Below are 14,345 nucleotides of genomic sequence, written 5' to 3' on the forward strand. Positions count from 1 at the left end.
CATTCCTTCATTCTTTGTTGAAATAAAAACCATTTAACTATGGTATAGAATCTTTTTGGTATGTGGCTGAATTCGATTTGCTAGTACTTAGTTGAAAAGTTTTGTATCAGTGTTCATCGGGGATATTGGATTTTAATTTTCTTTTCTTGCCCTATCTTTGTCTGCTTTTGTACCACGGCAGTGCTAGCCTCCTAGAATGAGGCTATGTTTTCCCTCCTCTATCAATTTTTAAGTTTTTGAGAAAGAGAAGATAGTGATTCTTCTTTAAGTATTTGGTAGAATTCAACAATGAAGCCATCTCGTCCTGGGCTTGTCTTTGTGGGAAGAGTTTTTGTTACGAATTCAATGTCCTTGTTAGATTTATGTCTATTCTGTTTTTCTTTTATTCATGAGCATTTTTAGTAGATTGTGTGTTTTTCGGATATTGTCCATATCATCTAAGTTACCCAATTTGGGGGACATATGATGGTTCATTGTAGTCTCTTATAAAGCTTTTTATTTTGGAGAAAACAATGTAATGTCCCCACTTTTTTCCTGAATTTATTAATTGGAGTCTTCATTTCTTTTTTCTTAATCACTTGAAAATTCTGCCAGTGATGTTGACCTTTTCAAAGAGAGAAACTTTCTGGTTTTTGCTTTTCTCTTCTCTGTTTTATTTACCTCTACTCTGATCTTTATCATTTCCTTTCTTCTGCTAGTTTTGGGTTGAATTTCCTTTTCTTTTTCTAGTTCTGTGTTGTGTGCCGTTAGGTTGTTGATTTTAGGTTGTTCTTTTTAACATATGCTTTTGCTGCTATGAGTTGCCCTCTTAGTGTTGCTTTCACTGCATCACACCAGTTTCGTATGCTGTGTTCTCATTGTCAATCATCTATATAGTTTCAGACTTCTATTTTTTTCTAAGTTCTTTTTGAAATATTGGTTAAAAGTATGTTGTTTAGTGTCCAAATTTGTGACATTCCTTTTTTCCTTGTGTTACTGATTATAATTTCATGCCATTGTGATGAGGCAACATGCTTTCAACGATTTAAATCTTTTTCAGTTATTAAGATATGCCTTGTGGCCTCACATGTGATCCATTCTGGACAGTGTCCAAAGTTGATTTAAGAAGTTGGATACTCCATTGTTGATGGGTGGATGTTCTATATGAGCCAGTTAGGTCTAGTGGTTCTAAGTGATGGTCACATCCTATGTGTCTTTATTGGTATTCTGTCTAGTTGTTCTGTCCATTAAGACGTATTGGGGGCACCTGTGTGGCTCAGTTGGATTGGTATCCAACTCTTGACTTCAGCTCAGGTCGTGATCCCAGGGTTGTGGGATTGAGCCCCACATCAGATTCCATGCTGAGTGTGGAGCCTGCTTTGGATCCTTTCTCTCTCTCTCTCCTCTTCCCCTCTCCCCTACTCAGGTATTCTCTTTGTCACCCTCCTAAAATATATAAGTAAGTCAATAAACACACAAATACAAAAAAAGAAAAAATGAGAAAAGTAAACATACTCATAACATGATATGGCAATCATACATCTTTGTGTTTCCCCAAATGAATTGAAAGTTTATGCCCATCCAAATATCTGCTGGTAAATGTTAATAACAGCTTTATTCATAGTTGCCAAATTATGGGGAAAACTACAATGTCATATAATAGATAAATGGTTAAAGAGTGGTATATCTATACATTGGGTTATTTATCAGTGACAAAAACAGTAACCTATCAGGCCACAAAGAATATGGGGGAAACGTAAATGTATATTGCTAAGTAAAAGAGGTAAATCTAAGAAGGCTACATATTGTATGATTCTAACTATATGACATTCTAGAAGAGGTAAAAGATCAGTGGTTGACAGTTCTTTATAGGCTGGGTGGAAGGGATGAATGAGTATTGTACACGGGATTTTTAGGGCAGTGAAACTATTCTACATGATACTGTAATGGTAGGTACGTGAAATTACGTATTTGCCAAAGCCATAGAATGTATAACACAAAAAATTAGCCAGAATGCACTCTATGGACTTTACTTAATAATACTATATCATTACTGGCTCAACATTTAAGTAATATATCACAATAATTCAAGATGTTTATAGTAGGCAATGTAAGGGGGGATATATGGGAACTCTGTACTTTCCACTCATTTTACTGTAAACATAAAAGTGTTCAAAAAATTAAATGTTTTAATTGAGTTTTAAAAAAGTATGGACTTAGAACCAGAATGCACATCTACATATTCTGCATATATTCTACTGAGCCGACTGACTTTGGGGAAACTACTGAACTATCTTGTATCAGTTTACCTTCTCTAAAATGGAAATAATATATCACGCTCAATGGTGAAAAACAGCTTTTCCCCTAAGATCAGAAGTGAGACAGGGATATCTACCCTCACCACTTTTCTTCAACATACTACTAGACTCCTAGCCACAGCAGTTAGACAACATAAAGATATAAATGGCATCCAGGGATACCTTGGTGGCTCATTGGGTTAGGGTCCAACTTCAGCTCAGCTCATGATCTCACAGTTCGTGAGTTTGAGCCCTGCATCGGGCTCTGTGCTGATAGCTTAGACCCTAGAGCCTGCTTTGGATTCTGTGTTTCCCTTTCTCTCTACCCCTTCTCCATTCATATTCTTTCCATCTCGCTCTCAAAAATAAATAAACATTAATAAATAATTTCAAAAAATAAAAAAAGACAGAAATGGCATCCAATTTGGTAAAGAAGAAGTAAACCTCTGGCAATTTGCAGATGACATGATGCTCTATGTAGAAACCCTAACAAACGGCTCTACCAGAAAAGTAATAGAACTGATGAATGAATTCTGTAAATGTTAATTTTGCAGGATTCAAATCTATGTATGGTATCTATTGCATTCCTATATGCTAATAATGAAGCAGCAGAAAGAGAAATTAACAAAACAGTCCTATTTACAATGGTACCAAAAACAATAATGACATATCCAATAAAGGGTTAGTATCCAAGATATATAAATAACTTCTACAACTCAATAGCTAGAAACTAATCCAATTTAAAAATGGGCGGTAGATGTGAACAGACATTTCTCCAAAGAAGACATCCAGATGGCAAACAGACACATGAAAAGTTCTTCCACATCATTCAGCAACAGGGAATTACAAACCAAAACTGCAAGGAGATTCCACTTCACATCTGTCTCACAGCCCCTCTCAGCCATGCTGTCTGCCCCTGCTAGGGACCTGCCAGAAGACACACCTGTGTCAGTGAGGCAGGCCCTTCAACCTTGGTCTAACTGCAGATCTTGAAATGGCTCTGTAACTCTCAGCCATGGTCCGGGAACCCTCGTCTGGGGAGATGTGCTTGTGCATGCCCCAGAATTAGGCTCATAGACCAGGGTCTGTCTGCACATCTGGGAGCAGCCCTGTAATCCAGGTTCAGCCTCTCATTGCTGCTGTCTGGAAGCAGTCCTGCCTGCCCAGGGACCCAGAGGTGACACGCCCATACATATTCTGTGGCCAGGCCTGCCAACCTCAAGCCCACTGCAGATTCTGAAGCAGTCTGTGACCTGGCTCTAACCCATCTCAGCCACAGTCTGGGGCCAATCCTGCCCACTTAGAGATGCGTAAACTGTTGGAAGCACTCCCGGAGCCCCAGATGGAGTCAGTGTAATACCAGGGACATTTTGTACTATCCAGTGTCACCAGCTGCCACCAGTGTCACGTCCAATTCACATTTAGGCAAACCGAGGGACAAAGCTGGTAACAGAGAACCTCAATTCTGAACCCAGGTATCATAATCTTGGTTGTAAATAAAAACTGACCATCTCTTATACTTAAAATATTAATGGATTTTCCGTTAAATTGTTCTGTACCACCATCAAGTTTAAATCTGGTACTAACACCCACAATTTGTCTTTGGCTTTGTATTTATTACTTTCACACTAAACATCTTTAAAACCTAAAAATGACCTTTCAGTTTGGAAAATGAATCCCTAGTTAATATGGCATCTTGTACTTATGTGTTGTAGGTGCAATCTCATTTTCTGTTAAAAGAAGACATGAGGATGAATCTCAGGAAGAACCAGGTCAAGATGACAATCAAGAACTCTCCTTTTTGAAATGGTTAGCAGAACCATCCCCCCAAAATGATGAGGAAGAGCCAGGTATATTTATGATGAAGTAGAGTTTCATGATCGCTTTCCGATCATTCGCTTTTAATTGAATAAATCGTTTACATTCATAATATATATCCAAATGTGTGTTGCATATACCTGTAAGAATTTTATTGTATTAGTTCAGGATTAACTTTACATAATTTACTTTCCAGCTTTCTATGGCTATTAACATTCATAAGAGTAGAATACTTCACTTGAAGCCTGCTTACTCTTTCATAAGTGAACCACTTTATATGTATTTCTTACTAAACGAAAACTTAGACTACATTTCTGATAAAATGTTAATGAGTAAATTATTTTAACAGTGTAACATGCTTTTCTTCAGCCTACCAGATGATAGCAACCTTCCTCATATGTGGGAGAAAATCAGTGCCATTATTTTTCCTTCCAGTAATCTAAAGCTTTCTTGGAATGTTGTTAAACATCATATCTTTTTAGTAGAAATTCGAAGGAAATTGAGAATAATGGAGAATTGGAAAGGACAGGGCAGATTTCCTGGAGAATGGGTGACTGAATTCTCTGAAGAATGAGTAACAAGGACTTAAGAGGGCGTTAGAAAAGCTGTGGAGACAGTGAGGTATATCAAAGAAATCTTTATGGAATGACTTTGTGTTCAGTCGGGATTCTTCAGTAAAACAGACACTACCATAATATAATGTAATGTAATGTAATGTAAATAGGCACATGCATACACACATACAAATATATATGTATGTATACATATGGAGAGACAGAGAGAGAGAAATTGAGATTTTAAAGAATTGGCTGACATGATTGTGGGGATTGGCAAGTGAAAAATCTATAGGTCAAGCAAGCAGGGCAGAGAATTAGGTAAGAGTTGGTATTGCAGTCTTGGGTCCAAATTCCCCAGCTGTGCCAGACAGGCTGCAAGGTCAGGCAGGTTTTCTGTGTCAGTCTTGACCAAGAATTGCTTCTTCTTCAGGTAATCTCAGGTATTTTTCCTCAGCTTGGAACTTCAAAAGAATTTTACAAATACTTGTGAACATTTGCCTCTTACCACTCTGCATTTTTGTGAAAAGCAATCTTCCCCATTTCATTTCTCGGATGAAGCCTAAGGATGCTTTTTTATATGAAAATTCATTATTTTACATAGAAATTATTTCTAAAAATAAGTTTAAGGTAAAATTAACAAAATAAATGAAGGCTTTACATGGAGACTTAATAAGTCACCTCCACGGTAACATGAATCCAAACAAATGAGGAGATGGTTGCATTTGATATCAGTGAAATAGACAGGAATTTATGGAACAGAGAGATTTAGATGGATAGAAGTGACAGATAAGATAGGTAGATTAGATAGATAGATATATAGATAGATAGAAAGAAAGAAAGATTGATTTACTTGTTCTGGGCACCTCAATATGATTACTTCTTTAATTTTCCTGCATTAATTTTCTCATTCATGATATTGCCTACTGCTGGAAAGATACCCACAGTTGCCTTGAACTTCCCTTACACATCCTGCTATTTAGTATATTCAGCTTGGAGTGACACTTCTCAAATCCTGTTTTTATCCTGCTCAGCAGTGGTCAGTATAATGTCTAATACAAAGTGTGCTTTCATTCATTTATTTATTTATTTATTTATTTACCTACTTACTTACGTACTTTCTGTCTGACTTCAGAGAGATGGGGAGAGCATGAGCAGGAGAGAGGGTCAGAGTGAGAGAGAGAGAGAGAGGGAGAGAATCTTAAGCAGGCTCCATGCTCATCACAGAGCCTGATGCGACTTCAATTCCATGACCCTGGGATCATGATCTCAGCTGAAATAGAGCTGGACGCTCAACCAACTGAGCCACCCAGGAACCCCTAAGGGTGCTTTTTAAACAGTTTTACTTTGGTTTAATTGACATACAATAAGCTATCTGTATTTAAAGTATATATTTTGAGTTTTAACACATGCATAGAGCCATGAATTCATGGTTACAAATCAGATAATGAATATAGGTCACCCCACAAAGTTTCCTTGTGTCCATTTTTAATTGTTTTACCCTCCTCTCCCCTCATGGCATAAGATACCTTTGCCCTAGGCAATCATTTCTCTGTTTTCTGTCAATATATATGCATTTGATAGCATTGTATATAAACGAAATCACAGTTTAACACTTTTAGGGGATTGTTTTATTTTATGCAACATATTTATTTTAAGATCCATCCACACAGTGCATGTATCAACTTTCCTCCTTTTATTACTGAGTAATACTGCATGGAATGGATATACCACAATTTGTTCATCTATTTACCTTTTGATGAACATTTGGGTTTTTCCATCTTTTTGGTAGTTATCAATAAAGCTGATATGAACATTTATACATAAATCTGTGTGTGGGCATATACTTTCATCCATCTTGAGTAAATCACTTATATGTGGAATGCCTGGATAATATGGTAGTTGAATTTACAATGTTTAAAGAAGTAACTGCCAACAGTATCTCAACGAGATTGTCTCTCTTTCCATTCTCACTTGCAATGCATAAAAGTTCCATTTTCTCTATATCCTTGACCATAGTTTGTAGGATTCGCCATTGCACTTTGATCGACTTTCATCTGTGTGTAGTTCAGTTGCAGTGTGGATTTACTCTACATTTCTGTAATGAATAATAATGTTGAGCATGTTTTCTTGTGCTTCTTTGTCATCTATACGTATTCTTGTGAAATGCTTTTCAACTCTTTTGCCCATCCCTTGTCCTACATTGGGTTGTTTGTTTTCTTATTGCTGAATATTTAGGCTTTTTAAAATTTTTTCTTGTACATGGTTTTTGTTTTTGTTTTCCAGATATGTGCTTTAAAAATTTTTTCTCCAAGTCTGTGGTTTTCGTTTTAATTTTCTTAATGGTGTCCATCGAATAAAGGACGTTTTTTTTCTAGCTCTATTGAGGTATAATTGAAAAATAAAAATTATATACATTTAAGATATACAGTGTGACAATTTGATATATGTATACATCGTGAAGTAGTTACAAAAGTTTTCAATTATAATCAAACACAATTTATCACTTTTTTCTTACATGAATCAGTAAGAAACATGTGCCCTTAATGGCGATATGAATTATTGCTGCTTTTATGTTTTGCCCCAGTAATGAAAGCATAGGTTCTTCCTAAAGCAAAACATAATCAGCCATCCCTTACAACAGAAATCTGAATCCTGTAGATTTTATTAATCCTTTCCTGTTTTCTGTAGTGTCTTCTTTTCTATGCATTTCAAAAATGTGTTATAGAAAGAACAAACAGCATAAGACCACAAAAAAAGAAAATGGAACCTAGAGGGCTACAGTTGGGCACTAGACTACTATGCATTTCATTATAAAAACAAGGAGCTTAAATGGAATAGAAGACAAGAGCTGTAGTGTACATAGAATAAAGGCAGATATGGCCACAACACTGGTCTCTTTATCTCTGTTCTTCATTAGCCACCAAATTTTGTTTTTCCACCTTGCCTTTTGATCCCCCAGAGAGAGAAAATACAACAAAAGAAAATGAGTTAGGAAGGTGTTTAAAATGAAGTAAGAAAAAGATAGAAGAAGGAAGGATTAGCAGAGATTTCCTCAGGCTTTCATCTTTAGTCTTGCTACTCAGATTTCATAGGATAGTACAATAGAGAAACAAAACAATGAAAATATCAAGGCAGTGCTAAACTCCTAGAATGAGGCTATGCTTTCCCTCCTATTCAGGTTTTAAGTGTTTGAGAAAAAAATATATATTAATTCTTCTTTAAGTATTTGATAGAATTCAACAGTGAAGCCATCTGGTCCTGGGCTTGTCTTTGTGGGGAGAGCTTTGATTATGTATTCAATCTTATTACTAGTTTTATGTCTTTTCAATTTTTCTGTATTCATGAGCAGTTTTGCTACATTGTGTGTTTCTCGGATATTGTCCATTTCATCTATGTTACCCAATTTTGGGGTCATGTGTTAGTTCATCATATTCTCTTATAATGCTTTTTACTTTGGTGAAAACAATGTAATGTCCCCACTTTTTTCTGAGTTCACTAATTGGAGCCCTCATTTCTTTTTTCCTAATTACTTGAAAGGTCTGCCAATGATGTTGACCTTTTCAAAGAGTAAAACTTTCTGTTCTTTGCTTTTCTCTTCTCTGTTTTATTTACCTCCACTCTGATCCTTGTCATTTCCTTTCTTCTGCTAGTTTTGATTAAAATTGCTTTTCTTTTTATAGTTCCATACTGTGTGCAGTTAGGTTGTTGATTTTAGATTGTTCTAACAGACGCTTTTACTGCTATGAATTGCCTTTTTAGTGCTGCTTTCACTGCATCACACCAGTTTCATATGCTCTGTTCTCATAGTCAATCATCTTTACAGTTTCAGACTTCTATTTTTTTCTAAGGTTTTTGAAATATTAAGAGTATGTTGTTTAGTTTCCAAGTTTGTGAAATTCCTTTTTTCCTTATGTTATTGCTTTGTAACTTCATCCATTGTGATGAGAACACATGCTTTGTATGATTTAAATCTTTTCAATTTCTTAAGATATTCCTTGTGGCCTCACATGTGATCCATTCTGGACAGTGTCCAAAGTTGATTTAAGATGAATGGATATTCTCTTGTTGTTGGGTGGAATGTTCTATATAAGCCAGTTAGGTCCAGTGGTTCTATAGTGCTGGTCACATCCTATGTGTCTTTATTGGTATTCTGTCTAGTTGTTCTGTCCATTAGTGAAAGTGAGGTATTGGGGCACCTGTGTGGCTCAGTTGGTTGAGCATATGACTCTTGATTTCAGGTCAGGTCATGATCCCAGGGTTGTGGGATTGAGCCCCACATCAGATTCCATGTTGAGTGTGGAGCCTGCTTGGGATTCTTTCTTTCTCTCTCCCTCTGCCCCTCTCCCCCACTCATGTGTTGTCTCTCTCTCTCTCTCTCTCTCTCTCTCCCCTAAAATATATAAATAAGTCATATACACACAAATACCAAAAAAAGCACCTAAACATACTCATAACATGATATAGCAATCATACATCTTTGTATTTCCACACATGAACTGAAAATTTATGCCCCTCCAAACATCTGATAAATGTTAATAACAGCTTTATTCATAGTTGCCAAAATGCGGAGGTAACGACGGTGTCTGATAATAGTTAAATGGTTAAACAGTGGTATATCCATAAGACTGGGATATTTTTGAGTAATAAAAACAATCTATCAAGCCACAAAGAAGATGGAGAAAACTTAAATGTATATTCCTATGTAAAAGAGGAAAATCTAAAAAGGCTACATATTGTATGATTCCTGTGAATCATGAACTATATGACATTCTAGAAGAGGTAAAAGATCAAGGGTTGACAGTTCTTTATTGGTTGGGTGGAAGGGATGAATGAGCATAGTAAATGGGATTTTTAGAGCAGTGAAACTATGCTACATGATACTCCAATGTTAGATACATAAACTTACATATTTCCAAAGCCATAGAATGTATACACAAAAAAATTAGCCCGAATGTACCCTATGAACTTTACTTAATAATGGTATATCATTATTGGCTCATCAATTGTAAGTAATGTATCGTACTAATTCAAGATACTTAAGGTAGCCAAATAAGGGGGGATATATAGGAACTCTGTACTTTCCATTCAATTTTTTATAAACATAAAAGTGTTCAAACCATTAATGTATTAATTAAGTTAAAGTATGGACTTTGAACCAGAACCCATGACTTCAAATTCCAACTGTATTATACTGAGGTCACTGACCTTGGACAAGATACTGAACTTTCTTGTATCAGTTTCCTTCTTTAAAATGGAAATAATACCTCATACTCAATAGTGAAAAACTGAGAGCTTTTCCCCTAAAATCAGGAGTAAGATAGGGATGTCTCCTCTCACCACTTTTCTTCAACATAGTTCTAGACTCCTAGTCACAACAATTAGGCAACATAAACATATAATTGGCATCCATGAGTGCCTGGGTGGCTCAGTGGATTTAGGTCCAACTTTGGCTCAATCAGGTCATGATCTCACAGTTTGTGACTTTGAGCTCTGTGTCTGGCTGCGTGCTGACAGTTTAGAGCCTAGAGCCTGCTTTGGATTCTGTGTTTCCCTCTCTCTCTACACCTTCCAAATTACATTCTGTCCCTCTCTTTCTCAAAAATAAAAAAAATAAAAAAACATTAATAAATAATTTCAAAAAATAAAAAAAAAAGTATCATTCAAGTTGGTAAAGAAGAAATAAAACTCTCACAATTTGCAAATGACGTGATACTCTATGTAGCAAACCCTAACGAACGGCTCTACCAAAAGAGTCATAGAACTGATGAATGAATTCTGTAAATGTTAATTTTGCAGGATTCAAATCTATGTATGGTATCTATTGCATTCCTATATGCTAATAATGAAGCAGCAGAAAGAGAAATTAACAAAACAGTCCTATTTACAATGGTACCAAAAACAATAATGACATATCCAATAAAGGGTTAGTATCCAAGATATATAAAGAACTTCTATAACTCAATAGCTAGAAACTAATCCAATTTAAAAATGGGCAGTAGATGTGAACAGACATTTCTCCAAAGAAGACATCCAGATGGCAAACAGACACATGAAAAGTTGTTCCACATCATTCAGCAACAGGGAATTACAAACCAAAACTACAAGGAGATTCCACTTCACATGTGTCTCACAGCCCCTCTCAGCCATGATGTCTGCCCCTGCTAGGGACCTGCCAGAAGATACACCTGTGTCAGTGAGGCAGGCCCTTCAACCTTGGTCTAACTGCAGATCTTGAAATGGCTCTGTAACTCTCAGCCATGGTCCGGGAACCCTCGTCTGGGGAGATGTGCTTGTGCATGCCCCAGAATTAGGCTCATAGACCAGGGTCTGTCTGCACATCTGGGAGCAGCCCTATAATCCAGGTTCAGCCCCTCATTGCTGCTGTCTGGAAGCAGTCCTGCCTGCCCAGGGACCCAGAGGTGACACGCCCATACATATTCTGTGGCCAGGCCTGCCAACCTCAAGCCCACTGCAGATTCTGAAGCAGTCTGTGACCTGGCTCTAACCCATCTCAGCCACAGTCTGGGGCCAATCCTGCCCACTTAGAGATGCGTAAACTGTTGGAAGCACTCCCGGAGCCCCAGATGGAGTCAGTGTAATACCAGGGACATTTTGTACTATCCAGTGTCACCAGCTGCCACCAGTGTCACGTCCAATTCACATTTAGGCAAACCGAGGGACAAAGCTGGTAACAGAGAACCGCAGTTCTGAACCCAGGTATCGTAATCTTGGTTGTAAATAAAAACTGACCATCTCTTATACTTAAAATATTAATGGATTTTCCGTTAAATTGTTCTGTACCACCATCAAGTTTAAATCTGGTACTAACACCCACAATTTGTCTTTGGCTTTGTATTTATTACTTTCACACTAAACATCTTTAAAACCTAAAAATGACCTTTCAGTTTGGAAAATGAATCCCTAGTTAATATGGCATCTTGTACTTATGTGTTGTAGGTGCAATCTCATTTTCTGTTAAAAGAAGACATGAGGATGAATCTCAGGAAGAACCAGGTCAAGATGACAATCAAGAACTCTCCTTTTTGAAATGGTTAGCAGAACCATCCCCCCAAAATGATGAGGAAGAGCCAGGTATATTTATGATGAAGTAGAGTTTCATGATCGCTTTCCGATCATTCGCTTTTAATTGAATAAATCGTTTACATTCATAATATATATCCAAATGTGTGTTGCATATACCTGTAAGAATTTTATTGTATTAGTTCAGGATTAACTTTACATAATTTACTTTCCAGCTTTCTATGGCTATTAACATTCATAAGAGTAGAATACTTCACTTGAAGCCTGCTTACTCTTTCATAAGTGAACCACTTTATATGTATTTCTTACTAAACGAAAACTTAGACTACATTTCTGATAAAATGTTAATGAGTAAATTATTTTAACAGTGTAACATGCTTTTCTTCAGCCTACCAGAAGATAGCAACCTTCCTCATATGTGGGAGAAAATCAGTGCCATTATTTTTCCTTCCAGTAATCTAAAGCTTTCTTGGAATGTTGTTAAACATCATATCTTTTTAGTAGAAATTCGAAGGAAATTGAGAATAATGGAGAATTGGAAAAGACAGGGCAGATTTCCTGGAGAATGAGTGACTGAATTCTCTGAAGAATGAGTAACAAGGACTTAAGAGGGCGTTAGAAAAGCTGTGGAGACAGTGAGGTATATCAAAGAAATCTTTATGGAATGACTTTGTGTTCAGTCGGGATTCTTCAGTAAAACAGACACTACCATAATATAATGTAATGTAATGTAATGTAAATAGGCACATGCATACACACATACAAATATATATGTATGTATACATATGGAGAGACAGAGAGAGAGAAATTGAGATTTTAAAGAATTGGCTGACATGATTGTGGGGATTGGCAAGTGAAAAATCTATAGGTCAAGCAAGCAGGGCAGAGAATTAGGTAAGAGTTGGTATTGCAGTCTTGGGTCCAAATTCCCCAGCTGTGCCAGACAGGCTGCAAGGTCAGGCAGGTTTTCTGTGTCAGTCTTGACCAAGAATTGCTTCTTCTTCAGGTAATCTCAGGTATTTTTCCTCAGCTTGGAACTTCAAAAGAATTTTACAAATACTTGTGAACATTTGCCTCTTACCACTCTGCATTTTTGTGAAAAGCAATCTTCCCCATTTCATTTCTCGGATGAAGCCTAAGGATGCTTTTTTATATGAAAATTCATTATTTTACATAGAAATTATTTCTAAAAATAAGTTTAAGGTAAAATTAACAAAATAAATGAAGGCTTTACATGGAGACTTAATAAGTCACCTCCACGGTAACATGAATCCAAACAAATGAGGAGATGGTTGCATTTGATATCAGTGAAATAGACAGGAATTTATGGAACAGAGAGGTGTAAATGGATAGAGGTGACAGATAGATAGATAGATAGATAGATTGATTCAAGTGTTCTGAATACCTAAATATGATGGCTTCATTAAGTTTCCTGCATTTATTATCTCATTTATGATATTGCCTACTGCAGGAAAGATACCCATAGTTGGCTGTGAACTTCCCTTACACATCCTGCTTATACAGTACATTCAGTTGGGGGTGACAGTTCTCCTATCCTATTGTTATCCTGTTCAGCAGTAGTTAGTATAATTTCTAATATAGATGATGCTGTTTGTTTGTTTGTTTGTTTGTTTGTTTGTTTTAAGAGAGAGAGGGAGAGCATGACCAGGAAAGAGGGTCAGAGTGAGAGTTGGGGAGAGAATCTTAGGCAGACTCCACACTCATCACAGAGCTGGATGCAGAGCGCAATTCCATGACCCTGGGATCATGACCTCAGCCGAAATAGAGTGCGATGCTCCACCAACTGAGCCACCCGGGAATCCCTAAGGGTGCTTTTTAAACAGTTTTATTGTGGTTTACCTGACATACAGTAGCTATGCATATTTGAAGTATATATTTTGAGTTTTAACACATGCATACAGCCATGAATCCATGGTTACAAATCAGATAATGAATATAGGTCACCACAAAAAGTCTCCTTGTGTCCATTTTTAATCCTTTTACCCTCCTCTTCCCTCATGGCATAAGATACCTTTGCCCTCGGCAACATTTCTGTTTTCTGTCACTATATATGCATTTAATAGCATTGTATATGAGTGAAATCATAAGGTTTAACCCTTTGGGGGAATTGTTTTCTTTTTGCAATATAATTATTTTAAGATCCATCCACACAGTACATGTATCAATGCTTTATTCCGTTTATTACTGAGTCGTAGTCCATGAAATAGATACGCCACAATATTTGGATCTTTTTACTTTTTGATGGACATTTGGGTTTTTCCATCTTTTTGGTAGTTATCAATAAAGCTGATATGAACATTTATACATAAATCTGTGTGTGGGCATATACTTTCATCCATCTTGAGTAAATCACTTATATGTGGAATGCCTGGATAATATGGTAGTTGAATTTACAATGTTTAAAGAAGTAACTGCCAACAGTATCTCAACGAGATTGTCTCTCTTTCCATTCTCACTTGCAATGCATAAAAGTTCCATTTTCTCTATATCCTTGACCATCGTTTGTAGGATTCGCCATTGCACTTTGATCGATTTTCATCTGTGTGTAGTTCAGTTGCAGTGTGGATTTACTCTACATTTCTGGAATGAATAATAATGTTGAGCATGTTTTCTTGTGCTTCTTTGTCATCTA

At 36.6% G+C, this 14,345-nt stretch overlaps 1 protein-coding gene across 2 annotated transcripts in view; it reads left to right on the top strand.

The window, feature by feature from the left end:
- Nucleotides 1-14,345, top strand: part of CFAP47 (cilia and flagella associated protein 47) — a 566,822-nt gene that overhangs the window by 390,198 nt on the left and 162,279 nt on the right. For both annotated transcript variants that reach the window (XM_045050610.1, XM_045050611.1), the window contains 2 exons: nt 3,992-4,126; nt 11,609-11,743. In XM_045050610.1, coding sequence (XP_044906545.1) covers nt 3,992-4,126; nt 11,609-11,743 — 270 coding nt within the window. The remainder of the gene's footprint in view (nt 1-3,991; nt 4,127-11,608; nt 11,744-14,345) is intronic.

The sequence above is a fragment of the Felis catus genome, chromosome X, assembly GCF_018350175.1.
Source record: "Felis catus isolate Fca126 chromosome X, F.catus_Fca126_mat1.0, whole genome shotgun sequence".
Classification (NCBI taxonomy): Eukaryota; Metazoa; Chordata; class Mammalia; order Carnivora; family Felidae; genus Felis; species Felis catus.